At 37.0% G+C, this 27,376-nt stretch overlaps 1 protein-coding gene across 3 annotated transcripts in view; it reads right to left on the reverse strand.

The window, feature by feature from the left end:
* Nucleotides 1-15,385: 15,385 nt before the first annotated feature.
* MGAT4C (MGAT4 family member C) overlaps nucleotides 15,386-27,376 on the reverse strand; it is a 159,917-nt gene continuing 147,926 nt past the window's right edge. For all 3 annotated transcript variants that reach the window (XM_064509894.1, XM_064509898.1, XM_026097108.2), the window contains 3 exons: nucleotides 27,032-27,187; nucleotides 22,308-22,455; nucleotides 15,386-20,433 (listed from right to left, as the gene is read on the reverse strand). In XM_064509894.1, coding sequence (XP_064365964.1) covers nucleotides 19,277-20,433; nucleotides 22,308-22,455; nucleotides 27,032-27,130 — 1,404 coding nt within the window. In that variant the 5' untranslated portion in view covers nucleotides 27,131-27,187 and the 3' untranslated portion in view covers nucleotides 15,386-19,276. The remainder of the gene's footprint in view (nucleotides 20,434-22,307; nucleotides 22,456-27,031; nucleotides 27,188-27,376) is intronic.

Here is a 27,376-nt window from a genome sequence, read left to right on the forward strand (position 1 = left end):
TGAGGTTTCCTTTTTGAGGTGTTCCTGTCTTGATAATTAGGAAGTTTTACAGTTAAAAAATTTCCTACTACTAATGGACTTCCATGGCAGCTTAAGGCTTCACAGGACTAAATTATTTAAAAATCTATGTAACAAATTTCCACACTGTACTTATTCAAACCCTATTCAGTCCATTTAATTCAAACAGTTATTTAATTTTAAGGGATTTGAATACACTCTTAAATCTAAATATACACTTTATTAGGAATAGCTGGTCTGTCTCTAAGACACACGCAGTGGTATAAGATGCTTCAAAATATTCTGCTAACAAATCAAGCAACATTTATCATATATATTATAAGATATTACTGTATATTCCTGTATTTATAGAATTTGATTTCTTGCTCTTTCAAAAGCTCAGTGGCAGGATGACTTTCTTTTTGCTATTAGCTTTTCTCCCCTCACATTTTTAATTACAACCTTAGGGAAAAAAAACCTCTTTCTACTGACAATACCCTTTAGAAGATAAGCTTCCTGTGTTGCCCTGAAAACATACTTTCTTATTACCGGAGCTCATGACATACACTGATAGCATCTGTGCTCTCCATATGATCAGTGTGTCTTCTATACTATCATCCACAACAGCTAATGATTTAAAACAAGATTAGGAATAAAAGATATATCCATTAAAACATAAAGACATCATCTTAGAAAAATCCAGGAAAAAAGGCAAATCCTTGTAGTGGTGGGTTTTTTATTTTTTGTTTTCATTTTTGTATTTTTGTTTGTAGAACTAAATATTTCATTCTGGAAGAATTTCCCAGGATCCTCAGTGTCTTCTTTATTTCTTTTGCCAGCTGCTAGGCTTCCAAGCTAAATGACCAGGCAACCCAAATGGCCACCAACCAGCCGTACCTATTCTTGCAGGAATTGAGGTTTGGCATCACAAATTGGAGAAATGTCTGCCAAGAGATTCAGGCAGGCTCACAGCCAGGCACCTTATGTAGTCTGGGACACCAGCAAGCCAGCAAAAGCTTCTAAGGAGAATCAGGAACTTGTTGAGGTGGGTAACGCAGTCATAGGTGAGTGGTGAGCTCGTCTGCCAGTTCCTGCTGGAGTTTTGACAAAATCAGCCAGTCCACAAGAACATGCCAAGGCCAAAGAGCTGGCATTATGTGATGGAGAGGTATTTTGTCAGAACATTTCGACCAGGCCTAATAGCATGCTGTAGATAAAACTTTGGCATTGGATTTATAACAACTGAACATAGCCACCCAACCCTTCTGTTGCACTCCATCCTCTTTGCTGCTTGGAAATAATAAAGAGAACACCTCTGATTCTCCTCGCTGGTGGGAAATGCTTCTGGTATGAGAGGACCTTCTATGGTGTAAAACTTCTTCAACTATGCCAGGGAGGAAGAGAACTCAATAGTGACATAAGGACTATGACAAATGTGACATACGTTCATAATGGCTGTCACAACTATGCGGTAGACTAGGATCCTTTTCTTTTGCTGCCCATTTTTAAGTGAGGATATGGTCAAGGTGTTAGAATTCATAGCTTTACGCACAAGGTGTGCGTGCCTACTCCCAGGCCTGGGTTTTGCCCATTATAAAAATGGAGGTTAGCTGTAAAACTTGGTTCTATATTCAGATTCAGATCTTGACTGTCTTCCTGCCTCCTGACTTTTTTAAAACTTAGGCTTATGTCTCTGTAAAATGATTATGTGGGGTAGATCAGAAATATTCTTTTTTTTTTAATTTTAAAACTGATTAACTTTTAATCCCAAAGACTGAAAAAATTAATTGTATTAAATAGAGAAAGTATCATTTTTCTGAAGCATGTGGAACAGAACTCCAATTCCATTGGGAAAAGACTGAGTTTAAGCCATACGGCTGAAGAGAAATGGGAAATCTACACAAAATGCAAAGTTCAGTTAAGATCACTCAGGAGACTGCATCATTTGAATGCCAAAGATATTTATGAATGCAAGGAATCCATCTATCATGCTTCTAATAATATCAGATGGCTTTGTTAGACCTAATACTGCTAGTTTTGTAAGCAACTACTCATTCCATTTGAATCACGTGGCAATGAGTTACACAAGTTAATTATGTGTCTTGCAACATGAATTCCTTTTACACATTTTAAGCAGGGTGGTTTTAATTTTGTTTTCACCCCATACTTATGCTAATTTTTAGAGAAAGCAAAACAGCAATATTGTCACTTGCTTTTAGTTCTTTTGACAAATAGGCTGCTTTTTTAATGAATTCTTCTGTTGCCTCTTCAAACTAATGTGGCATGGCTATATTATATAGCTCCATTACCTAAAATCCGATCATACCATCAGGCAGCTGCTTGGTTGCTCAGAAAAATTCCTCTTTTCCTAAGAGACATTCTTGTACACACAATACTTTTAAAATTTTGGGGTTATTTTGTCAATTCTCTCCCTGTTACTGTTGAATAAGACTGAAATCTCCAAAGCCTCGGGACTGCATGCAGCAATTGAGAATAGTTTCATACTCAGCCTTCAATATAACAAAAATTACTTCCGGAAAAATTAGGAAATCTTCTACTCTGTTCTTTGCCTGAGGGAAATGACAGAGCTAGTCTGCAGTCTCCCTTTTCACTGCAAAGATGGTCATTTTATTTGTCCTATTTTTTCCTAAAGGTTCAGTTTTCCCCTGACTTGGGTGATAAAATTAGAAAAGACACCCTAGCAGTCTACCCTTTTTATTGAGAAAAACCTATAGAAACCTTCAACTCTGAAATTTCAAGTCAGTTATAGGACTTGAATCAAGGCTGTGAAAGCTTACTTCAGTTGGCAATGTCACACTGTTTAACTCTCTGCTGCCTGGTCTGAATAGCCACAGTTTTTCTGATCTTCTAAAGCCAATACCATAGGTCTTTTGTGCTTTGTTCTATCTGTCTCCAAGTATGGCATCCAGAACTGAACTTCATGTTCAGAAAAACAGAGCCTACACTATATATTTTTAATGGCAATGAACAAGCTTTGCTGTTGTTTTTCTCTGTCTACATTATATATCTCAGTATTTTACTTTTTAGACTTCTAGTGGGCAGAGGTCTGAGGTTTGTAGTCCAGATGTCTAAATGTGTGCTCAGGCTTTTTTGTGTCAGTGGTTAGAGTTCAGAGAATCATAATTAGAAACGGAAGAAGGAAACATTAGATCATTGATTCTGACTTCTTCTATAATGGAGACAAGAGAATTTAATTAAGAGTAAAGCTGGTTTTACAATATCAATTTGAAGACTACAAGAGGCAGATAATCCACTCCCACCTTTGATCATCTTTTCCAAAAGACTAATGATCCTAACTGCTGAAAATTAGAAATAAACAGTGCAAGTTAGAATTTGTAGCCATTTGTTTCTTATTATGCCTTTCTCTTAAAGATCACCCTTAATATCCAGTAATTTTTCTCTGTAAAATACCTTTGAAATGTCATTTAAAATACTTCTTGGTCTTCTTTTTATTAAATTAAATGTTTTCATTATTCTCTGTATGGAACGTTTCAGTCTCAAATCAGAGCTGGCTCCAGATTCCCCTGTGCTTCCTACACTGAGAGGAAAGGAAGGATGAAGAGGAGGAACCTGGGCATGTCCTACTGCTGCAGAGGCAGAAAATGTGCAGGACAGAGTCAGAGACCTGAAATGAAAGTCTTGAGCAGAAAGATTTTACTATTTCCTATGTCCTCAAAGGAGGGAGAGGTAAGGTCACCCTTCCATATGGCAGTAGCAGGGGGTAGTTTTGCATAGTCAAAAAACACTAAGGCATGTCGTTTTTGAATTTTTGCTAGTTTGAGGCAAAATGTTATAAGAGATGTATGAATCTTCATTTAAGTTTTCCTCCAAAGCCTGCTGATGCTAATGAAAATTTGATTCAGCAACTTTTCTGTGATTGCTTAACTTTTTTGTATAGGAAACACATACAATTCTGGAGACAATGCCTGTCTAATACTTGAATTAGGTTGTATCATTTGATAGGGAAGGAAGAAAAGGCATTGAACAGAAGTAAAATAGAGTATTTCTCACATAATTTATATGACCAGTAGGTGGTACCCTTAATCCAAATACCAAGTGAGAGTCTAAAGCTGGAAAACTGAATATTAGCTCAAAACCATGAACAATTTCCCTCCCTGTTACATACTGGTAGACTTCAGCACTCACTCTGTAAGGGTCTTGGGTTAGGCAAGCTGGGATTTGGGCAAATCCAGCAGCATGTGACTTGTGAAATGGCAGCAGGTCAGACTCCATTATGAACAAGCAATTTTTTCTGGAATTAGACATTGTATTTTTCTGTGGTACGAAGCCTAAACCATCTTGAAATCAAGTTTTTATCCATTCAGTATCACAATATTCACACTAAATACATAAACATCTGACCTACAGATTGTACTATTGATGAATATGATCGACACAAAAAGCTAAAAGATGTTTAAAAGCTTCTTTCTTAATTTGTGAGAATATTGCAAAATTTTTTGCCCTCAAAAACATTTTAAATTGAGGCAAGCTTCTTCACTACTTTCGACAATTATTAGATCATGGAAGGAAGTTATAAAGAAAGGTGAGTTTAACAACACTGCACATTAATTAGTCAAAGTACTGTTCTTTGCAGATATAAAAATTAAGATGATTATAGCAAAACATCAGTGCTAATGAAACAAAAGACAAGCCCAAGATATTGCAGTAAAATTGTCAGGCTTTCAAAATGATCCCAAAGTTTTTGTATAATGAATCAAAATTAGTAAGACAGCAAACTCAGTAAGTAAGTATTGCTCTTTTTTTTTTTGAAAAAAAGGAGAGACAGAAGCATGTTAAGTTTAAAACATTAGTGTGGCTGAGCACTCCTTGGGGATGGAGGTGTGGAGGGAAAGAGAACTAACAAACAGACAAAACCAGGGGATTTATGTCACTCAACCAAAGCATCAGTCCATAAGCATTGGAGGTCTTGTCTAAGCTAGTCACCCAGGGTCCCATTGCAGCCTCTTCTGAGAGGTTCCCACGTCTCTTTGGCATTTAACTCAACCCAGCACAAAATGAATAGTCCTGGGCTCTACTGGCTATAGGTGCTCCTACATTGGTTATATTAAACCTGATGCCTAGGTTTCAGTTTGCTAGAGGTATGCAAATTGATTTCAGTCCTTGGGAGTCATTCTGGTGCTTTATTGATGTTTATTGTCATTTTTTACGCTGAAGGCTATCATACTTGTCTTCCAGCTGCTACTCCTGAAGGCTGTGGATTTCCCATAGGGCCCATAACATATTAATCAATCCCAGATCTCAGATGTCTCTGATACCCTGTGATATCTAAAATGGCACTGAACATCAATACTCACAAAGCTGAATTCTTTCCAAAAATAATTACAAACCTTTCCCATTTATTGACCAGAATCAAAGTAAACTCCTTTGAAAATGCTGAGAGGTTATGTTAATTATTTTTTATTTTTCAATTTCTTTGTACTTAATTTTCTTTCTTTTTAATTAAAAAAGAAAAACAAACAGAATTGCAAGTGTGAGAAGCTGTAAGTACAACACTTCTGATATTTTTATATTATTTTATTTGCTTATCTAAAGCAAAAATACAAAAAAAAGTCTCGATTAAAAAAGTGAGCCTGTGTAATCAAATAAATTGAGTAGACTGGCACCATTCATATAGGCTGGGTTCATCTGAAAATATCTTCTGAACCAATTGCAACTTCAGACATTTCAAGATGCACAAAGCAACTCTCAACCTAGTCCTCACATTAAAAATCTTAATATACCAGAGGTTTGGTATCTCAGACATAACTTTTTAGGTCCCATGAGACTTCAGTACTTTCTCTTTTAGTGCTACCAAAAAATAAGTTATTTAAAAAAACGGATTGCACACATAGAAAATCTTTTTTTTGTCTGAGTTGCTGGCTTCTTTAAGTGACAGCTCAGACAAATGTGTTCATGTGGGTGTAAATTCTATCGGCTCATATTCTTCATCTCTATTTTCTCTATTCTCTCCTGCCTTCCTGAATCTACCTGATATTGATCTATGCTATGGCTCTCTGACATCTCTCAATCTCTCCCTGCCTCCCAGTGGGACTGGCTGCACTAGAAGCTTTTTTCCCACCCTTGACATTTTTTTAAATTGCTTTACTAAAGGTCATAACTTTTGTGTCTAGCTCTCTATGAAATGGAAAGGATTGATGTAGCTTTATCCTTTCTAGCCTCACCATCTCCCTCCCATCTTACAACAGAGTTTTTCTGACATCATTATTTTTAAAGCTGAAAGCCCCTGCTCAACTTGCAAACAGAAAATTAGAGTTATTTTTCAGAACTATGCTTCACTTGCAATTCCAAATGCCCTTTTCAATCTTAAAAAAACTCAAGGGATCATGGAAATTACATTAGAAAATTGTACAAGACTCAGTCCAATTAGTCTTTGGTTTTCTATCCCTAGGTCTACAGCTATGCAGAAAAACACCCCTCTGTGTTCCCCTTTCACTTCTCTTACAACACTCCTTCCACACTGCAATGACTTTGCATCCTCTTGCTATGAAAACTGTTCCTGGGCATGAGGTTTGTCTCCCTAATTCTCTTCTGCTCACACTCTGGCAGTCTTTTTCGGTAAAACCTTTACACAGTAGTGGAGATTATGGAAAACACTGAAGGTAGACATCCAGACATGCTATACCTTGTTATTTACTTTTATGCCTTTTGTGTACTAAAATACACGTGTGCTTAAGAATTTCGGAAAATATTTAACATACTAATAAATTCTAACTGGAAGATTTTTTAATACAAGTAGAAAAGGATTCTTAGATTTCTTTCTAATTTTTTTTTTTAACTCCTTCACAGAGCTCCTGATTTATACTCAGCTCTTTACCAATCTGCTAGCAACAGCATTCAACTCTTTGGGTATGGAGATAGATAGAATCATTCATAGATGGTATTCAAGTAAGCCCTAATTTATGCTTTTCAAACTGAAATTCCCAGATCAGTACAATTTTAAAGTGTGGAAGAGGCTTCCCTATAACAACAGTTAGCAAAAAGTGTAGCAGGAGATATGAATTAAATTAAAGAGGATTGATTTGTTTACAGGAATTGCTTTTTAAGATACATATTCTAGCAGGTGCTTTCTTTCTGTTTTGGATCTTCTTATGACCATGAGATTACAGGTTGTGTAAAATCAAAAAATGCCAGTGAAGAAGTAAAATCAAAACAAAATATTTACAGCTCAACAACAGGAAGACCCTGGTGAGATGTGGGCCTGGCCCAGGGCTCTGCTGTAGTTTTGCCTTATGATCCTGGTAACTTTCTTAGTATCTCTGTGCTTTGGTTCATCTGCTTGGATTAAGAGTTTCTTCTTTCTGTCTGTTGATTTACCTTTTTTAGCTCTTTATATCTGAGCCAATCAGAAGATTATTATATACACTAGTATGTGTACTAAAGGAAAGGGGCTGTAAATATGGCAGGGGATATAGAGAACTGCTTAGAAGTTAACTACACAGTGTCTTCTTTCCACTTCATGTCAGGTGTCAGTATTAGGACACTCATCTCCCATACTGAGACTCGAGGAGAGTTGGACTTTTCCTGGTGTAAGGAGCTATGCTCTGGCTCTGAATACCTCTTTGGAGGCGCATGTCTGCCTACACTCACAAGAGCTGGATCTTTTGTAGGCACCTAATTAGATACCTAAAACAGATGCTGTGGTCTTATTCTCACATCTAATATTACTGTTCTGACCATTTAGTATTACCTCTTGGCCCATGTGATGGATGACAGTTAAGCCACCATTTCAAAATGGCTTTAAATTGACATAGCCACAGAAGTGAATCCAGTTTAGCTGTTCCCTCACCTATGCCAGCACAAGCATAGATATGGTCGAGTGGTGAACTGGATCACGTGATAGATCAGAATTAAAAACAAACTTTTATTTTCTGTTTTTGTTGTAATCTATATTTTCTTCCTCAGTTTGACCTACCAAACTGCATTGGGTACTTGTACTAGCACAGTGTACAGAGGTGATGAGAAGATAGGGATGAAAATGGGGCAGAACCACCAAATCCTATTTTCAGCGTAGGGGAAATCATGGTAATTTATCTTCATGAAATTTTGGATAACTCCGAATACAATTTTGTTAAAATCATCAGTACTAGCAGTGTTTTGTTTCCGTGGCTGTGCTTTTGCCAAGACCAGTTTAATAACTAAAGAAATTTGGCAAATTAGCATGTGACCAAAGACATGTTGAAGTGAAGGTGTAGACTTTCCTTAACTTCAGTGGTCTTTAGAGTAAGCTTGAAATAATTTAAAATATGGAGCATTTGGGGAGTGGTAGAAGCACCTGTGTCATTGTTCACTTTGTTACTGTCTGTCCTCTTCTTACAACTGATCCATCTTCAGTGGCTGTGGAATTGCTACCTCCAGGCTCAAGGAATAGTTTGAGATACAATAATTTCTCTGCTTTGCCTGTTTAGATACAATTCAGGATGCCATCCTAAATGCTCACTACCAATACATGATAGAGCATCCCAAAGGAAAAATGCCCTTCAGTAGCATTTCTGGGCAATTCAGCTTAATTTCTTTCTGTAGCCTTTCTTTTGCTGCAGTAAATAAATAAATAAGTAAGCTAAATTTACCAGATGATCGATTTCTTACGAATAGTTCCCATTCTGTTAAAAAAGCTCCAAAGAGAAGTAGTTAGCATGTCCTCATCTGGCCTCCAGCATAGCCAAAAAATAAAAATAAAATAAAATAAAATAAATAAAAGAAAGGGTTCTTTAACAGACAGGGATTGCTTAGACACAACAGAAAACTAAAAAAAGTAGTTGAGGGGTTAAAAAAAAAAGGTGCATTAGCACTTAGGAATATGTTGCAAATAGCAGTTTAGTGCCAAAACTCTGTTCTGAGGTGCCATATGGAAGAAAAGATCTGTTTTCCGACAAAAGGGATAAAAAATGAACAATTCTCCTGAAGGCTATAAACATTTTTCCTAATTGTTTCTTTGTGTCTCTCACATTTTTGTCTGAAAACTTTAGTGAACTGTATCAAATATATACAGAGAGAATAGAAATAATTCCCTATTGTGAAATTTTATACCAGTAAAACCCAAAAACTGAAAACCAGTCTATCAAAAAAAGCACAACGAAGAGTGTTAAGCTACTGAGTCTGGCATTTTGGAAGTGTGGAATGCTCTCATAAGAGAGCTTGTAGATACATATCCCATGTATGAAATCCTGAATTTTATCCTTTGGAATAAAGACTGTTTTGGAAGAAAGGTGTTTTTGCAGAACTTATAGTGAGATGAGGCAGGAGGAGCTGTTCCAGGTTCCCAAAAATGGTTTTCAAATGCTTGAGAAATCTGCTCTAGCACTTGTTTTTGTGAGAGACAAGGGAAGTGGTCTTACGTAAATTTATCTAAATTTAAGTAGCTGGTTTCTTACACTGAGTTAAACTGAAGATCCTGTTCCTCTTAAAAGGCTTTTGACCCTATTCTAATCATTCACAGTCTTTTTAATTATAGCATTACATTGAAGAAAATAAAATGAAGAAGGAAAAAAATTGAGATATAGCTTTTGTTTTTCAGCCAGTATTGAATTTAACCATTTGCACCAGGGTAACTGAGATAAGCATCTGGCCCACAAACTACACTGGCACAGACAAAGATTTTGTTCTTCTTCTTTTTTTTTTTTTTTTAATAAGAACTAGGAATTTTTCCAAGACATTCTGACTACTGGGAGCAGAGAGTCTGACCAAAGTATGCTCACCAGATGGTAAATGTTTCCATGTGGGTAAATATTGAAAAGTTCTAAATCTATGCAAACTGAAAAGGGTGGGAAGGGTTTGCTGTTGTTTGGGGGTTTTAGTCCCCTCTGCTTTGAATGCAGAAGGAAAAAAAGGCAAAAACAGAAACAAAAGAAAGCTAAAATTAATGGGAAAAAAGAAAGAAACATAATTTGTTACTGGATCTGAGCTATTGTTAATGACGGCGTTTTGGAAAACTTGACAGTTAAAAACTATTTTTTTCTCACCTTAATAGCTTTATAACTTTGCTATTCCAAACCTTACTGTCTTAAAATGTGATAACTCCATGAACAATGGCAAGAGGGATTGTTTTGATATGGAAGGAAACGTACAAAAAAGCTGAGTTTGTTACCAGACAAGCTGTCTTCCCTGGCTTCCCTGCCAGGCGCTGCTGCCTAGTGGGACGGGAGCAGAAGGGAACGTGGGGCAGCGCCTCTGGCAGCCTGGCAGCTTATTTAAAATACCAGTGAAAGGAGGTTGGCGTAAAAAGACCCTGGACTGAGCTTGACTGAGCTCTTCTCTTCCGCTGACTCCACTCTTGGGGCTGTAACTTTAAGCAAAGCGAGAAGAGGGAATATAAGGAATAGTTGGAGAGCGGTAAGGTTTTAGACATCGATAGCTGCCAGCTTGCTGGATGTGAGGCAGGGGCCTGCGGTGCTTTAACACACGCCCAAGGCATCTTCTAGGTGATGGAGCATGCCAAGCTTGGCTCCAGCACCCAGCCTCAGCGGGAGCAGACACCTCTCTGACTTAAGCATCTGCATAAGTGTTTGCTGTGTTAATAATTTTCCAGAATTAAAACCACGTAGGCAGCTAGAGGGTACATCCACACAGCACGGCATGGTTCGAGCAGAAAGCAAGCTGGCTTACATGACAGAAGATATATAACTGAAGCAGCACAGCAAAGTAGTGTGAAGTTAATAGAAAAGTTCCCACTAAATGCGGTGAGCTTCAGATCACGTATCCACAGAGGACCATGAAATGGAAGAAATGTCACAGTGAAAAGGCAGGCCAGCAGAACAAAATGTTTTCTTAGCTTTTTTTTTTGTTTCTGTACTGAACTTGGATTCCCATGAAATATCGAAGACAGATTCTGGTCCTTTTTCTCATGCTCCCCTCTCTGCCAGAAACGCTATCGATTACAAAACCTTTTTGTTTGTTTGTTTGTTTTCTCCGTGTGAATTTGAGCTTTCAGCAATAAGGCGAGTGGCAAAATTTGGATATGAAGAAGGCAATGGCAAAAATAGGTGATGGAGAAATGCAACCAGATTTTCTTTCCTCAGGAAACCTATCGCTGTGAAAATAAATAAAAAACTACTAACCACTAACTATCAAAACAATGAAGTAGATGAACAGAATCTTTGCAACATTTCCTTCTTTAGGATTGTGGAAGATGGTTGCTCAATCTTTAGAAAGCATAAAAAGACAGAAGTTCATTGAACTAAGTGCATCCAGACCTGATGGGGATCTGACCTAATTTTGTGGAGGTGATGGAAATATATGATACAAAGAAATTGAGTTTCATGAAGCAGAACTGGAGAAATGTGATGCTTTGTGCTGGCAATGGAGATGAAAGTGTTTGAGAAAGGGAATTTTTCCAGTAATTTAGTTTTACTTGTATATTTTTTTCTCATAAAGTCCTGAAACAAATATGCTCCATCTTTTTTTTAAGAACAGAGAAAAGTTTAAATATAATTCTATGCTTTACATACATTTTCTAAATATGCTATTAGTACAATCTTTATGGTAGATCAGAATTTGTATGTGGCTCCTTATCTATTGTTTTAAAGTGCTTGTCTTAAAGCTATTAGAAAGAATAAGTTTATGTGCTCAGTTTAAAAGAAAAAAAACAGCTTTCAAATAGAACAAGACAAGAAAAAATAATTTAACAATAGTTTATAGTCAAGGTAAATGTATTAATTATAATCAATATTCAAGAAAAGTAACATCTGTTTACAAAAGACATGCAACAGCTTGGCAAGAGAGATTACCCAAGAAATTATATTTTATGGAATTGGCTTAGTATCAGAAGAAAGAGTGATTCACTGTAGAAAAATGAATGCCCAAATTATTTTTGACACACTGCTTTGATCAGAAAAGGGTTTCTCTCCTTAGCTGGAGAGCTTAAAGTCTTTGGTGTAAAACGTAGCTATAGATGTGGTTTTTGTATTTTTTTTTAAACACACACACACACACACACACACTTACTTACCCCAAAAGCCTCACCTTTTTGTTTGTTTGTTTTTGTTCAAGGGGAGGTTAACACAAAACACTCTCAAAAAAACATTTTATCTCCTTTGAGGGAATATATTGAATGTTTCATTTTGAATTCTTCTAAAAGAACCATGGAGCTTTGAAGAAATTTGCTGGCTGCATTTTGTCATTTACTCCCCAAATTTAAGAATTTTGGGGCCACAAAAAATGCCCGTTTCCAAAAGAAAATAAGAGTATGTGGATGGGAGTGAGCTGAGGTATCAGGGAGACCACATGTTGATTTGAATATACAGTTTTGAGGGAGAGAGGGGAGGGAACATAAGGAAGAAATTGCATCTTTGAAAGCTAACTAGACAACCAGCAGAGAGAAGACCTGTTTTGGGTTGTTTGGCTTTTCTTTTCCCCCCCCCCCCCCCTTCCTTGAAAGAAGGTATTCAGCTCTGTGGAGGAAAGAAACCTGGCTCAGTTTGTAAATGCAAAAGCAGATTGCTGCCAGGAATCATTTGCAGGAGTGAATAATAAAACCAGTTTACTTTGCTAGATCTTCATGAAGGTGAAAAGGTATGCATGAAATTTTGACACAATTAAATAGTGCATCCTTATAGTTATATGGGAAAAGGACTTAGCACTGCTCCTTTAGAAAAGTGTCTCATTATGGCGTGCTTATTGCCTTCTCAGCAGAAATGGCATTTAAATACAGTGAGCAATGGCCAAACGAAGGCAATAATTCTGAGCAATCAGTAGCAGTAGCAGGCCCAGTTTCCTGAACTGAGGTGAAGGTGGTTCTGCAATATCCACCCAGCATGATGTTCATTTATGCAGTACTAAAATTAAAGAGAGAGAGAGAAAGGGAATGCTTGCATGTGATGTTGAAAGTGCAATGTGGAAAGTAGAATAGATTCAAAAGTTGCAGATGAACTGAAATCTCACAAGCGGTAACAGCACAAAGCAAGGGACTGTCGGCAGCAGCAAGTGTTGATGTAAGGGTTTAATTTATGTCTGAAGACCTCTGCTATTAGTGGTGCAAGGCATACTGAGGAAGGAAAGTCAGGACATTTTAAAGTGCAGAGGTAGACTTCAATCTGAGCAGGAATCCTAAATCCAGGTTATGAGAACAAAGTGAACATACATTTGAGAAAGCAAAGTGTACAATAACACACTGTCAAATTTCCTTTAAGGTATGCCTCTCCCTCTTGGATTAGATGCACTTTTGGCCCTAGTTAAACAAATGAAAATGTGGTATCTACAGTTAAAAAAAAAAAAAAAAAGCCTAAATAATACTCTTCTTAAAGAGAAGGGCATTAAGCCAAAGAGTCTTTTCGTATCTTACATTTATTTCCAAAAACATTACAAGTGCTATGGGCAAGGATAGGAACTGTTCACTGACTCCGTCACATTCCCATCCCCACCCCAGCCATAAGTATTCTGGTGATATGTACAGTATGGGTGGGCGGCTAATATTATTCTCCCTCTACCACATCAATGTGTTTGCCAAAGGCAATACTTTTTAAAGCTGAATCTATTATTTTAACAGAGAGAGCACAAAAGAGCAGTTCTGGGCACCATCGTGGGCATCCATCTGCTGTAAAAGGGTTAACACAATAATGATACCCCAACAAACAACCCACTTTAAATGATAAGTTTAAAGGTTTAAGTGCAATCATACAAAGAAATACACCTGGTTGACCCTGCTGCCCAGCAACACATACTTTCTCCCCATTGCCAAACACACATAGCATTTATTTAACCTTTCCTTGTCATCACAGTGCTTCTACTCAAATTGCTAAGGATAGATGAAACCTGATCACAAAAAAGGTTTAGAAAGTACTTTTAAAAATTAAAAGTAGATCTTTTGTATAGCTTCTTTTTTTTCTTTTCTTTTTTTTTTTTCCTGAACTGGCTAAAGTAAAAAGAGATGTTAATGAGTAAATAGCAAGAAAGAGGGAAGATAGGTATTTAACCCGCTGAACAGAGGAAATTAGCATTAGCTGCTATGTTCAGCTTTACCCAGTAAATATAAGACTCTTACATAAGCCTAGCAAAGGGCTAGCAAAAGCTTTAATTAATAATGTAACCCTACTTAAAGTACTTTCAAGTGCTATATGGAATTTTAAGAGCCTTTTTACTGGCTGTCAGTACAAAGTGGAATTTTATTCCAAAATTTGTGGTAAGTAGTATGATATTTAAAAAAACATCTAGAAACATGGCTAAAAATAGCCTAATATCTTCCCAGATGCCAATCCAACCTTATGCCAACTTAATAACACACTACTATTATGGAAATCTTTACATAATTAACCTTTCTCTGTGCTTAATATCGTCCTTAAACTAACAAGTAGTAAAAAGGGGGAGATTCATTTTTCTTATTTTAAAGCTGAACCAATTATTTTCATTGAAATTGGAAGATAGTATATGTGAGGAAGATATCAGACATCCCTGCTGTGAAGCACCACAACAGCAGTGGTGCTGCTGATAGCAAATTACTTTTGAATATTTCATTTGAAGGTTTATATGTATCATTTTTTTAGGTAGGTTTGTATGTATTATATGCAATCGTGCAAAAGAAACAGATCACCCACATCCTTAATTATCTAGGAGTTGCACTTCAGGCCAAACTACTTGCATAGCCTGCCTCCATAGTCAACAGAGAAGAATAGGTCTTAGACATCTGTTATAGACTGTGATGGCTCTGAGCATGCTCCTCTTTCTCTGCTTTTATAATAGAAGCAGCAGTCTAACCCTAGACTACTAAAAGGGGCAAGAATTTGGAAAATGCCATTATGAGATACCAAAAGACATCCGTCTGGAGGCTATTTTGGTTTCATCTTTTCAGGATGGCTAAAAAGAAAAATGGAAAAGTCAAATGTTTGTTTATATCCAAAAGGAATTATTTTATGAAATCAACGCTTCCAGGCTTTTATGTTATATAGGCAGATTTTGCCCACTAAAGGGAGCTGAATTTTTATAGTTTTCATCTCCAAGGGCAGGAATAAGCCCCTTATCCTACTCTATCTGAAAAGCTGGTGGAACAGTGGAGACACTTCAATTCACTTGTCTTAGTGTCTAGAATATGACAATGAAATCACTTAATTTGTTTTCATTATAATTCATCTGTATTTTCCACCTGTTTTTTGCAAACTATTATGCTGTACCATTTGAAGATGTGACAGTTCTTCAGCTCATAATGCATGATCTGTATTAGTATTGATAATTTAACACTTATTGAAACATTAACATAAAACTGCAACTTTAACATGAGATGAAGGCAGTAAGAAATATCAGTTCCAACAAAATCTCCGAAATGCTTCACAATGAAAACCAGTTGTATCTCCAGTTTAGAGGATGCTTGCCACGTTTTTTTTCCTTTTATGGTTTTCCAAGATGAGAAATATTTTCCAAATTGTTACAATTTGCTGTTTATTTCACTTTTAATTATTCAATAAAGAACAGGATCCCAATTTTTCTTTAAAAAAGCAAAAACATTAACCCCAACAAGAAAATACTGAGCAGATAGTAAAACAGAGCATCGTGTTAGAACACACTGATGTAAAAACAATACATTCATATAGCACCTTAGTGAATTCTCTTCATCATAGTAAGTATAGTACAAAGAAGATCTGATAAAATTGTGTTGCCTAACAGCTACAATCTTTTGGGTTTGTAAAGTATCCTGCATTAAATTAAGGGCTCAGTTCTTCCTTTAACTCACAGTGAGTAGTGTTTTACTTCCCAAGAATTCTCAGTGGCAAAGGGATTGCACCATATGAAGAAAGACAGAAGAAAAATTGGCTTTTAGTTTAAAAAAAAGAAAAAAAAAGGAAAAAAAAGCCCAGGGACATTGTACAGTAAGGAATCCCAAACAGTGCCAACAAGAACAATATACGCCTGTTCAGTAAAGAGTAGATCCATTAGCGTTCTGACCACAGTATAAAGTTTTTAAATGATTCCATATTGGAATTTCAGCATGAAAATATTGATGTTCACTCTGTAAATGAACACAACAAATACACTGAAACAGAAATAACCACGTACACCAGTGAACAGAGCTTTGTGATGCTGCCAATCTTTTCTTCATCAGTAGTTTTATAAAAAAAGAAACTCCAAAAGTATTGAGAAGTATTAGTGAACATATACACTCCTGATTAAATATTCCCTATTCTGAAGAATGATCACTTTTCCCAGCACATAGTCAGAAGCTATCTTCTTTGATCTTTTTCTGAAATTTGTCTGAAAAAATGTCTATTATTAACTTTATGGCATTTTTTTTTCTTTTGTAAAATTTGACTACAATTTACATATGGATGATTTGGACGAAATATATATTCTATGGAGCAAGAACTGCAATCTGAACAGTCAGGTGAGCACTCAAAGCACTGGCCTACAGACCCACATTCTGGCTTCTTTTTCTTTCCTGGAATGAATGTATCTTTAATTATTTTTTGCAAAAGAGCTCAAATTCAACAAGAGTAGTGAGTGTCTCTCATTCCCAGCACATGCTGGCATCCATACCCAAGAACAGCTAACTTTGAGGGCATACTCTTGGCATTTGTGGGTTTGACCGTCTCAGACTGGAAATAGCCTGAAAACGTACAAGAACGGTCACTACTAAGCTATGAGACAGTAGATGGGACTCCCCACTAGTGTCGTTTTAAAAAGTAAAGCAGTTATGTTCAGCTCCAAGAGGAATAGTTATAGGCAATTTGAGGTCTTCCTGCACTCAGGAGAGGACTATAGGCTGCAGAGCAGAGCAGTTCAGGCTCCTAATTCCCGGGACTCGGCATTTCCGAGGGGCCGCACCAAGCAGCTCACTGCTCAGCTGATGCATCGAGCTCCTCCCAGCTGCGAGCAGCAAGTCCAGGCAGTGAATGCCAGCATCTAAATTCCGCTCTGAAATTTCCCTTCTGAAGGACTGTTATGTAGAACATAATTGCAAATTAGCTTGTTTACTATAAACACAGCAAAAATGTATTTCATTAGTGAGAAATGTCTTTGCACAGCTGAACTGATTCTTTTCACTTATAGTTCAAAAATACCATTTAAATTATTTCAAGCTTATGTTGAGAGCATTTAATTTGTTCTAACCATTCACGCTGTGTATGGTTTTGATTACATGAACTTGGGATAGTGTGTATTTTCCATGCTAAGTCAGAAGATAAATCTGGAAACGCTGCTTTTCTGAATAGAAAGAAAGGTCATTTCTATATTCCTAGTTATGTTTTCTTTCGCACTAATAGTTAATGATCAAGGAGAGGAAAAAAAGAAAAAAGAATGGCAGTTCATTAAAAAAGTAGTGTTGACTAATGAATAACTATCACCTAGCTAGTTGCTCTTAAAAGAGCACATCCTTCATATGCATTTATAGCCATTTAAGATTAGACTGTATTTTTCAGTTAAAAAAAATATTTCTCTTTTCAGATTGAAAATCCATGTTGCTTTTAAGATATCTTATCTTTACCAATATTTGAGATTTAGATGAGTATTACGGAACAAAGAAACAAAGACTCTTCTTTCAGAAAAGGATACTTTTTTGAATTTTGTGGAAGCATTTACCAGATGATTTATTTTAATACTCATGCTACCTCTGTACAGGGGGATTTGCCAAACTTGGATCTGAATTTAGCAGGATTTATGAATCAGGAAAAGCAATTGGATTGCTGTTTTGTGTAGGCTTTTGAATAATTTACGCTTGTGAAATAGCCACGTCAGATCTGGGTGTACAGAGTACAGTACTTAGTTCACTCTTGGTCAGTGCAGGCATTCTTGAAATTTAAACCTTGCCTTCCAGGTTTAACTAAAACCCACACATGCAATTAGGTGATAACCACAATATTCATGGGATTAATAATACAGTGTTCATCTGTGTCACACGACACTTAGATGGATTTCTTAGTGTCTGCTGAAAGAGTCTGGAGAATTTCTTAAAGGAAAAAACTTTATAGATTGTGCTAACCCAAATGTACGTGTATAATATAAATAATATAGCTATACAGCCTCCCTCTGTGATACGCTAAAAGCTCAGATCTGACACTGAAGTCATTAGGACTAAGGGAACTTTTCAGCTTATTAGCTCAAGCCAGGCAAAATAGACTTACAGGAAATAACCAGAGGCAGTGGAAAAACGGATATGAAAATAACATGATCAGGACTGGAAAACCATGGAAAAAATCAAAACTAATTTAGAAACATTAATTTTTCATTAAATCAAGATTTTTCATTTTGCATAGCATGGGGAAGATTTTTCACAGCTCTGTGGCCTAGGGATCAGCCGGGAAAGACTGGTGATTACCTTCAGCTCCAATCGCTTAAGCTGGTACACAACCATTGCATTCGTATCATACATGGATTGGACATAAAATATGGAAGGAATAACAATTCTCAGAAAGAATGCTGAAGTATTCAGCTGTGTGCATATTTCTCATGGGGTGTTCTGCATATGTTGAGGGAACAGAAAATGTCGAAGCTGAGATCTGTTCAGATGCTCATCTAAGGGAACAGTGTTGCCCTTGAGCTGCCTGGATTTGATAGTGACATCCGTACTCAAGCAGAATGCTTACTTACCATGAGGCATTTTGCCTGAATAAGGAGAGTAAATTGGGGCCCTAAGTAATACTGAATCCAAGTAGGGCCTCCTTTCAGTGAAAAAACTCGGGGAAAAAAAAAGCATATTTGCTGAGACAGAATAATAGATGTAATTATCTATTTTTTACATAGTTGTCATGTCAGATTTATAATTTTACATACATTCCCTTTTGAAAAGAAGTTGCAATGATTAGCCAAGCTATTTTCTTACAGTGCTTGGAATGAAACTGCCAGTACCAGGACAAACTTCCTTGTCACAACTGCCTTTAAAAGAAACACATCACCAACTATTGTACAAACGCATACTACCATAACATTTTAAATTTATATGTGCATAAGATGGAATCCAATTTCTTTTCACAACATATCAGTCATAGCTTTAAACCTTTTGGCACAATAAAGGTGTTTTGTTTTGTTTTGTTTTGTCCAGCAGATCTCCCTAAAAGAGAAATGATAATAAAAAAGGGGTTGAAGATCTCAAAAGAGGTTTGAGAACTTTGCATTTCCTATAAAATTCAAACTTTTCAACAAATGAGTGTTTATATATTGCCTGGCCAGACTAGTAAAAAATAAATTGCTTTGTTGTTTTATGATTTCCCCAGAATTTCTGTCTTTAGTAAAGAACTGGAAGTCAGTCAGTCTTTTTGGGGAATGGCACCAGTTGGGACCCAGGTGATCATATTCACTCTGTACCTCCTCAGGTTGCTTTGCTTTACTGATTTGGAGTCTGAGAAGTCCAAATGCTAATGCTCCTAATGATCAGCCATTCTTTTTGACTTTTGGTAACAAGTATTCTCATGCAGTTAATATCAAACAGAACTTTGTGCTCTACGTTGGTTATTTCAAAGTTTCCATTTTTGAATTCCCCTAGTCTCAAGAAAGTAGTACATTGTCTCCCTTTTTTACTCCCTACAATCTTTTCCCCCACTTCCAAGGCCCCATGATGCAAGATGTCATTTTGCCGGTCTTCCGTTCCAGTGACAACTTTAATTTTACTGATTTTAATGGGCTTTTCAAATACAATCCCGTAGAAGTCTCCAGTAGAAGGAGCTTTGCCCCAGAAGTACTCATCAATGCTGCTGTAAGCCTTGCTTGCCTCGTAGTTTTCAAATACATTCATGTTGGTGTGCAGGTTTGCAGGTGGGTTGTCAGGGATATCAAATGATTCCTCTTCAAAATCATCGTCCTTTAGCTTGTTTTCAGCTCCTTTGTAAGATGAGTAGTATCCCATGTGCTGGAACAGAGATGGCTTAAAACGTATCACTTCCTTTTGAGCTAACAGCCCACGAAAGTGGATCAGGAGCCAATCGCAAGGCATTTCTTGGTAAAACATCAACAAAAAATGGGCCAAGCGTGGGAGATCATGGGAATGGTAAAGCTTTCCAATATATCCCAATTTGGAGAATTCCAAAGTCACCCAGTAGGATCCTTCTCGTGAGGTAATTACTTTCTTAACAGCAGTCAAAAAGTTCTTTGAGCAGCGAACATCGTCTTCCAGCATCACATAATAGTCAGAAAGATTGGCACAAAAGTTAAGCAGGAAAGCATAATCTACATTTTGTTTGGATCGAAACTTCACCCGGTCTTCTGGGTCATTGTAATTTCTCTTGAGGCCATCCAATACTGGATAGTATTCCTCAGGGACGTGAATAACTATTAATCTGCCTGCAATTATGTGATGAGCAAATTTCTGTGAAATATCCTGGACCATCCCTTCACACCAGGCTGAATCAAAATCTGCCAGCTGCACTACCACTGCAATTTCTTTAAGTTCCTCATAACTTGACTGCTCAAATATGGACTTGATAGTCTCAAGCAAGTAGTTTCCCTTTTTCCGTTTCACAGAGGATAGTCCAATTGTAAGATACCCTGTACAAAAGAGAAGTCAAACATAAACTGAGTATTTGACATTGGAAACCATCTAGCCACAAAGCTACCCTCTGGGGTTGTCCTTACATCAAATAAACCTTTTGAATGGTGAAGTCTGAGAAGTTTGGTATGTGAACTTATTAAACTGCATGCAACAAAGGATATTTATTGCCTTTTCATGAAAGAAGAATTGGATTGCAAGCAAATAGACATATGGTGACTATCGCATTGAACATTCATTTGTTAACTGCAAGGAATGGTGTGAAATGGACAAAAGCCAAAGCAATGTGCACGTTTAGGCCTGGTAGGGGAAAAATCCATTTAGACAATGTTGAAGGCTATAAAATCTGCTAAAAGAAAGGGGATTGTGAGTTATGATCCACATAATATTTTTAACTCAAGCCACTGTGAAATACAGCACAAAAGTGTGAGCTAAAGATTAATTACCAAACTTTGATCATTTTAAGGACTGTATAAGACTACGCTTACACCTAACTTTAGTTTTATAAATGTTGCATGGATAATTTCTTTTTGCATTTTCACTTTTAACTGAATTTGTCCAATTTTTCCTTGCTAATATTTCTTCTCCTAACCTTCTTTCAGGACATAGTGAGCAATTTACAGGAAACTCTCTCTTGCAAGATATAATTTAGATACTATTTTAAAGTAGAAGAGAGCATACGACTGCATAATATCTATTTCTATAAGTAATTTTTAATGTTGTCACATTTTCTTGGGAAGAGCTATATCTTAATTATATGGGATTAATTTTCATACATGCTGTTTTGGAGTCACTACCACTGCATTATTACTAGCAGTCCAAACCAGCTTTTTTAGATGTTTGTTAATACATCTCCATTTTTGTAACTTCTTATGTAAAAAATGTTAATATTTTATAATTATCGGGGTGTACTTTAGCTGAAACTACCCCAACTTTCTTGAAATAATTCAGTCTGTAAAACACTGTGCTCTGATGAATTGATACAGAGTTTCCCTTGAGGCTGAAATCTGCTCAAAATGCAGTTGTGCAGTGTAGTACAACCCAGAAGCTATCTATGCTGCCTACACAGCTCCAAATTTCACAAACTTAGCTTGAGCAAACTTTACTTTATTGTCTTCTTTGAAGATCAATAACTCACAGATGGTTTTATTTTATCATCGGTGCTTGGACTTCTAAGCCTTGTTTATGTTTGTGAAGTGATTGATTTGGAACTAACAGGACACCTGCCTAAAAGCTAGGTATGGCCATCCTTCACAACAGGCTGAAAGTCTTGAATCCTGCCTGAAGTCAAAATAATGAGCTGTTCCTTTTGCAGATGGCTGGGAAACGAATCGTCCTCTACCACCCCCATAACAGCACAATTCCTCTCCCCCATCATCACAGCTAAAGGACAATGAGGTCCATGCACAGCTGCTGGACTGGCACAACAGAGGACCAAAAGGACATATCTACCTTGCCTGATCCCAAATGTACCTTTGACTGGATTTACTGATTGTATTGGGAGAGGCTGACAGTATGGTCTCGGAAGGTAGCTTTCAAACACCACTAGAGCACGCATAGCTCCTGCTGCCTGAATATTGTCCAGGGGGTGATCGACAAAGCGCGCGCACACTGGCCATTCAGGGGCCGTCTGTGGGAAGACCACGAGTCAGGCAAGTGGTCAGAAAGTGAACAGGCTGGGGGTCCTTCACTGCTAGGGAAGAATTTGCAGCTGCCCAGAGACTGCTATCCAGAGACAGCTGTGCCACTAAGCTCTCCAAGATCTTCACTGTTTAACTGAGTCCCTCCTGCATAGGAATACCACAGGGACTATATGGATTTCACCCATTTTTAAATTACCTCATTTCATAACATTCAGATTGCGGTTACTTACTTTTCCTTGGCAAAGGCGTGCCAGCTAGGTAGCGATAGGAAATGTTTATAGATCCTGAGAAATTAGACAAATCTTTAAAAGTGTGAACATAGCGCTCTGGGTTAAGCTGGTGCGTGGCTGTTTCTCTGATTAATTGCTTGTCCCCTTCCTATTAGTGAGAAAACAAAAAGAATAGGAGAGGGAAAGAAACAGAGAGAAACACATTTGTGAATGCCAGCCAGAGAGAAAACAGGGACAGGCAGGTTTCCAAGAATAACATTTTTCAGTGTCAGCTTTCCTGAAAGCATGTAGATGTCACCTCATTTTTTTAAAACCCATTACTGAACATCATTCATTTCTGGCTGCAGGAAATCTACCCTAACCCTTCAGATTATGGTAAGAGGAAAAGAAGAAAAAATATTTTGGACAAAAGCTCTGGAAATCCTGTTTTCTGGAAGGATTAAGAACATCAAATTGTTGCCAAAAAATGTTGCAGTGTTCAGTATAGGGGTAACAGAGCATCATTCCGCATTGGATGATATAATCTGTATAGATGGTGCACTGGGGGAGATTTTTTGAAAATGTTTTTAGCAATGTTCAAAAAACAGCTGTTGCAAGGGAAACATGAAACTGTGCCCTGACATCTGGCTCACTTTGCCACTTTCCTGAGTAGCTCCAAATCAAATTCATGAGCAGAAGTGCATGTGCTCATCCAGAGAGCCAAAGCCTTGGCTAGGTTTGGCAAACACTGGTGGTACAGAAAAAAGGCACGTTTATCACCAGGCCTCCTCTCCCTGTCTTTTATCTTCCTAGACACTATCCCAGTCACAGTGAAGCTGCACAGGGAATGGGGAGGCTCCGGCAGCACTGCCCTATCATTAAGCTCACAGAGGTCTCAGGGAAAATCTGTCCCTCAGCCCTTAAGCAAGGAGAAAATATTCAACAAGTTGAAGTGTCATGAGACTGAAGTTAAAGGTAAGAATGCTTATTTAATCTACACTGTTTGAGTCAAGTCTCTGACGACAAGCCAGTGGAATGAGTTTCTTTCTTCTGCTACAATATGTTAATACACTAAAAACTTCCCAACCTGTCATTAAATGAGAGCATTGTACAGTAAACAGTGCTGCTGCTAACAAGAGCAACCACTCAAACAGTAAAGAGCATTCATTTTTCACAGTACAAATATTCAAAAGCAAAAATGCATTAAGACATATTTATTTTATGGCACAAAGAAACATTCCTGTAAACCAATCCTAGGTTCATTCTAAGTTCATTATTTTTCTTTCATAGCAGTAGTAAATAAGCCACTTCTGAGCTCAGTCAAGATCTTTGGCTAACATCCAGGGTCATCTACCTGCTCTGTTATGCTCTCTTGATCTGCAAGGTCTCGTTGAATAATTTCTTTCTAGTGCTGGTATGCTACTTTGCATTAGCTTGTAAGTTATAAGATGAAGGTTTGTGTTGATCAGATTCCAGATTAAAATGTCAGTCAACGGCCTAGCAAGAGACTGTGCTGAAACATCAGGAGATTTTCATGGAAACTGGTCAAATTAAAAAAAAAAAAAAAAAAAGAGTGCTGGTTCCAAATATCTTTTTTGACGAAGTCTTTCCATAATGTCAAAACATCCTGTGCCATCGGTTCCAGAATGGAACACTGAAATTCCTCATTTCATAAGTAGCTTTGGAATGGAAATGTTGTTGAAGTTCTTTTACATAAAAAAGTTAAAAAACTGTTTAGAAAAAGAGAATGCTAAGACAAAGTGTTTTGATTTTAACAGACAATATTTGAACTGACCACAAACATTTTTCTTTTTCTTCTTTAAGAAATGCCTTTTGTGGGTAACAACCCCTTTTGTTTTTGTTGTTTCTGAGTGGAAAACAAACTAAAATACAGAATTTTCCTTAAATTTAAAAAACCTGGTTCTTCTCTCTCTGATTACTGTGCAGAGGTCAATGAAGCTGAAGAGCTTGATCAGCTTTCTTTAGCTCTCTTCTCTAATTTTTTTCAGTCCCGGTTCTTGATTTCCTCTATTAATTAACTACTAACTTATATTCAGTTGTCTTCTGGAACTTGGGAAGGTCCTGTGGGTGTTGCAGGGGCTAGGAGTGCTCCATTCTTTATAGAGATACTCTGCTCCACTAAGGTTGCTATGTCAGCTACAATGCAATTACTGTTTTCCTACAGCCCAAAATAATTAGTACTCATAGAAGTGTTAGGAAGGCATGCTGCACTTACAGTTCACTTAAAACTCACAGTATGCATGAAAAATCACTGCAAATCATACAGATGTAACGATCTAGCTTATATTAATTCAGTATGTCTTCAAAATGTTTGATCAGATGTGATAACACACACTGCAGACAAACATCTTAAGCTACCCTGCTGATGTACCTAGAGCAGCACTACATACCATCTACCAAAGATACTTAAGAAATTTCCTCCTGTGGGTCTTTACTTTCCAGTCCCACAACAAATGCCTTGCAGGAAAGACTGAAGGGATTCTTGAGACGTGTGAAAGTTTCTAAATGAAAAGGGAAGGTTCTCCTCTCTCTTCTGAAGATTTGCCACTGCACATCTCACTTTTTCAATCTGATTTCCTGAAGAAGGCTACTCATTTCATCTTGCATCTGGAGAAAGAGATGACAGCCCCACGTCCCTTTGTACAGCTTGCTCTCTGAGACTAGGAAGAGGAGGTATGGCACCAAGTACACCCTTCTTCTATCTGTTACCTTGAAGGGATATTCCTACAGGAGACTAATTATAGTTAGAAAGTCAGGGGGCCTTCATGGCTCTGAAGACTTTCAAATTCCCTTTGCCTGAGGAGTTAGCCTGCTGTCCTTGAAGGGCATACTTGAGAATACATCTCCTCACCACTGATACTGAAACTGCTTATCTTTTACCTTAGCAGAGGAAACACATCAGGCAGGGTAACAGAGCTGTCAGACATGGTCAGGGAAGTTGAAAGTAAAAATAAATAAATAAACTAAAAAGTCAATACCCTAACGCATTCGGAAAATGCTTGATGGACCGTAAAGGTATCAAGAGATCTGGGAGAACTGTCAAGAGATTTGGCAAGAGACTTGGCTGGGAGCTACATGAATGCAAACATGCCAGAACTGTTATGAGAGAAGCAATGAAAGAAAATGAATTTCTAAAACAGGAAAAAAAGAGCAAATTAGGAATAAGACATGGAGCCATCTGGGGAGCTGGCAAACAGGATAGGAGAAGATTTAAAAAACAAACCAAGAGGAACACCATTAGCAGTGATAATAAAAGCACTTTCAGAAACATCTGGGGGACTTTGAAGCAATTAGCGATAGAAGAAGAAGCAGGGAGAATGCCACTGGGGAAAAAATATGTGGTAAGCCAGGTCAAGTTTGATCACAACCAAGAAATGATAAATTAATAAAACATAGTGCAAAACCATAGTGCAAGTACTGTTAGAGAAAGCAATATATCTGTAATGGAGTAACATGATAAAAGCAGGTTTTTTCTTTTGAATTATTTAAGGAGCACTGGGAGAGCCTTAATAATATTTACAATGTTAACAATATTGTTAGAACTAATGTTATAAATAGAATATTTTTGTTTCAGGTCAAGTTATTCATGATTCTGCTAAATTCATTTCAAGATTTTACTATGGATGTCTTAAACATTTCTTATATTATGATGCTGCTTTTCAGACCCAACTGAAATCAAACTGCACCTTCCAGAGTATTGGAAAGTCCCTATCACCCCAATTAGATGTGTCAGGCAAATAAGACAGTGGCACAGAGGATCAGAAAGCCACTCAGTAGTTCAATTCAAGATCTAGAAAAAGCACTGTCTAATCTTATCGCAGTATTACATATGTAGTTTAGTCATTTGACTATTTGGAAGTTCCAGTTATTAAGCAACCATGTCCTTTTACTGGGCCCAGTCCAACTTCCAATGGCCTGGAACTTCAATACGTTAATGAATACAACAGAACCTACTTGGCATTCAGCAGTGAGACTCCCGTAGGTAATATATAAACTTCAGGGTTATGGTACTTTGTTGGTAGCCTATTATTGAAAATCCTAACTCAGATCTTTCAATAAATCTTTGTTAAAATCATAAAATTACACTATACACCATTTATATCTAATTGTTAACTTTGTAATACTGAACTTGCCAGATTTAAATCTGGGATACAGAACATCACAAAAACACAGAATAAAAGTATTAAAAAGAAATTATTCATGCATGCAGCTTAAAATAATACAGAAATAGTGTAAATTCTCTTCTATAACTATATTTTTATAATCTTGCTTAATATGATATTCACAGGTAGATATTTGCAGTCTGGACTGAAAATTGATCTCCTAGTCATATGAATATTCCAGATGTAGATAATTTTATCATTAAAATAGAGAGAAATTTAGAAGGATGTGAAATACAGGAAATATTTTGACTCAAAGGAAGATATCTGATAGATAGCTCTGTGTTTTTCTACATTCATAACCTATTTTTCCATACCCACAATAAATAATGCTATATTTTACCTCTGTAAAAAGGACTGTTAGGATCTTACTGGCACACTCTGTGTATTGTACATAATGATAAAATGGATTGGTCATAAAGTAGATGTTTTGAGGATACTCCACTGCCAATGTTACACTAACCATGGGAAACTGCAGGAATTATGAACTCAGCTGCTTCACCGAGGATGTATCCTGTTCTGTTTGTTTGTTCCAGCATCATTTCTTCTGTCTAAGAAACTTACCAAAACATAACCATCTTCAATGTACAAGTTCATGAACAGCAAGCAAATGACAAGGACTCCTAAGAATGATACTGCCGATCGTTTCCGCAAGCATCTCATTTTATCGAAATATTTCAAGTTGTGTCTTGTGTGAAGAAAGGCATACAGTAGTGTCACCTGTGAAAGAAAACCATAGTGTTACAATAACTGTTCATCTATCTGATAATTATGATTGTACATCAACTTACCTTCAGATGTATCGAATCCCTCTAAGCATTTATAGAATATATGGGATTCATTTAATCTAAACATGGCCATCTTGAAGTTAAACGTGTAGTCCTAATTATAATTTAAACTCTCCTTTTT

Source organism: Dromaius novaehollandiae, chromosome 1 (genome assembly GCF_036370855.1).
Source record: "Dromaius novaehollandiae isolate bDroNov1 chromosome 1, bDroNov1.hap1, whole genome shotgun sequence".
Classification (NCBI taxonomy): Eukaryota; Metazoa; Chordata; class Aves; order Casuariiformes; family Dromaiidae; genus Dromaius; species Dromaius novaehollandiae.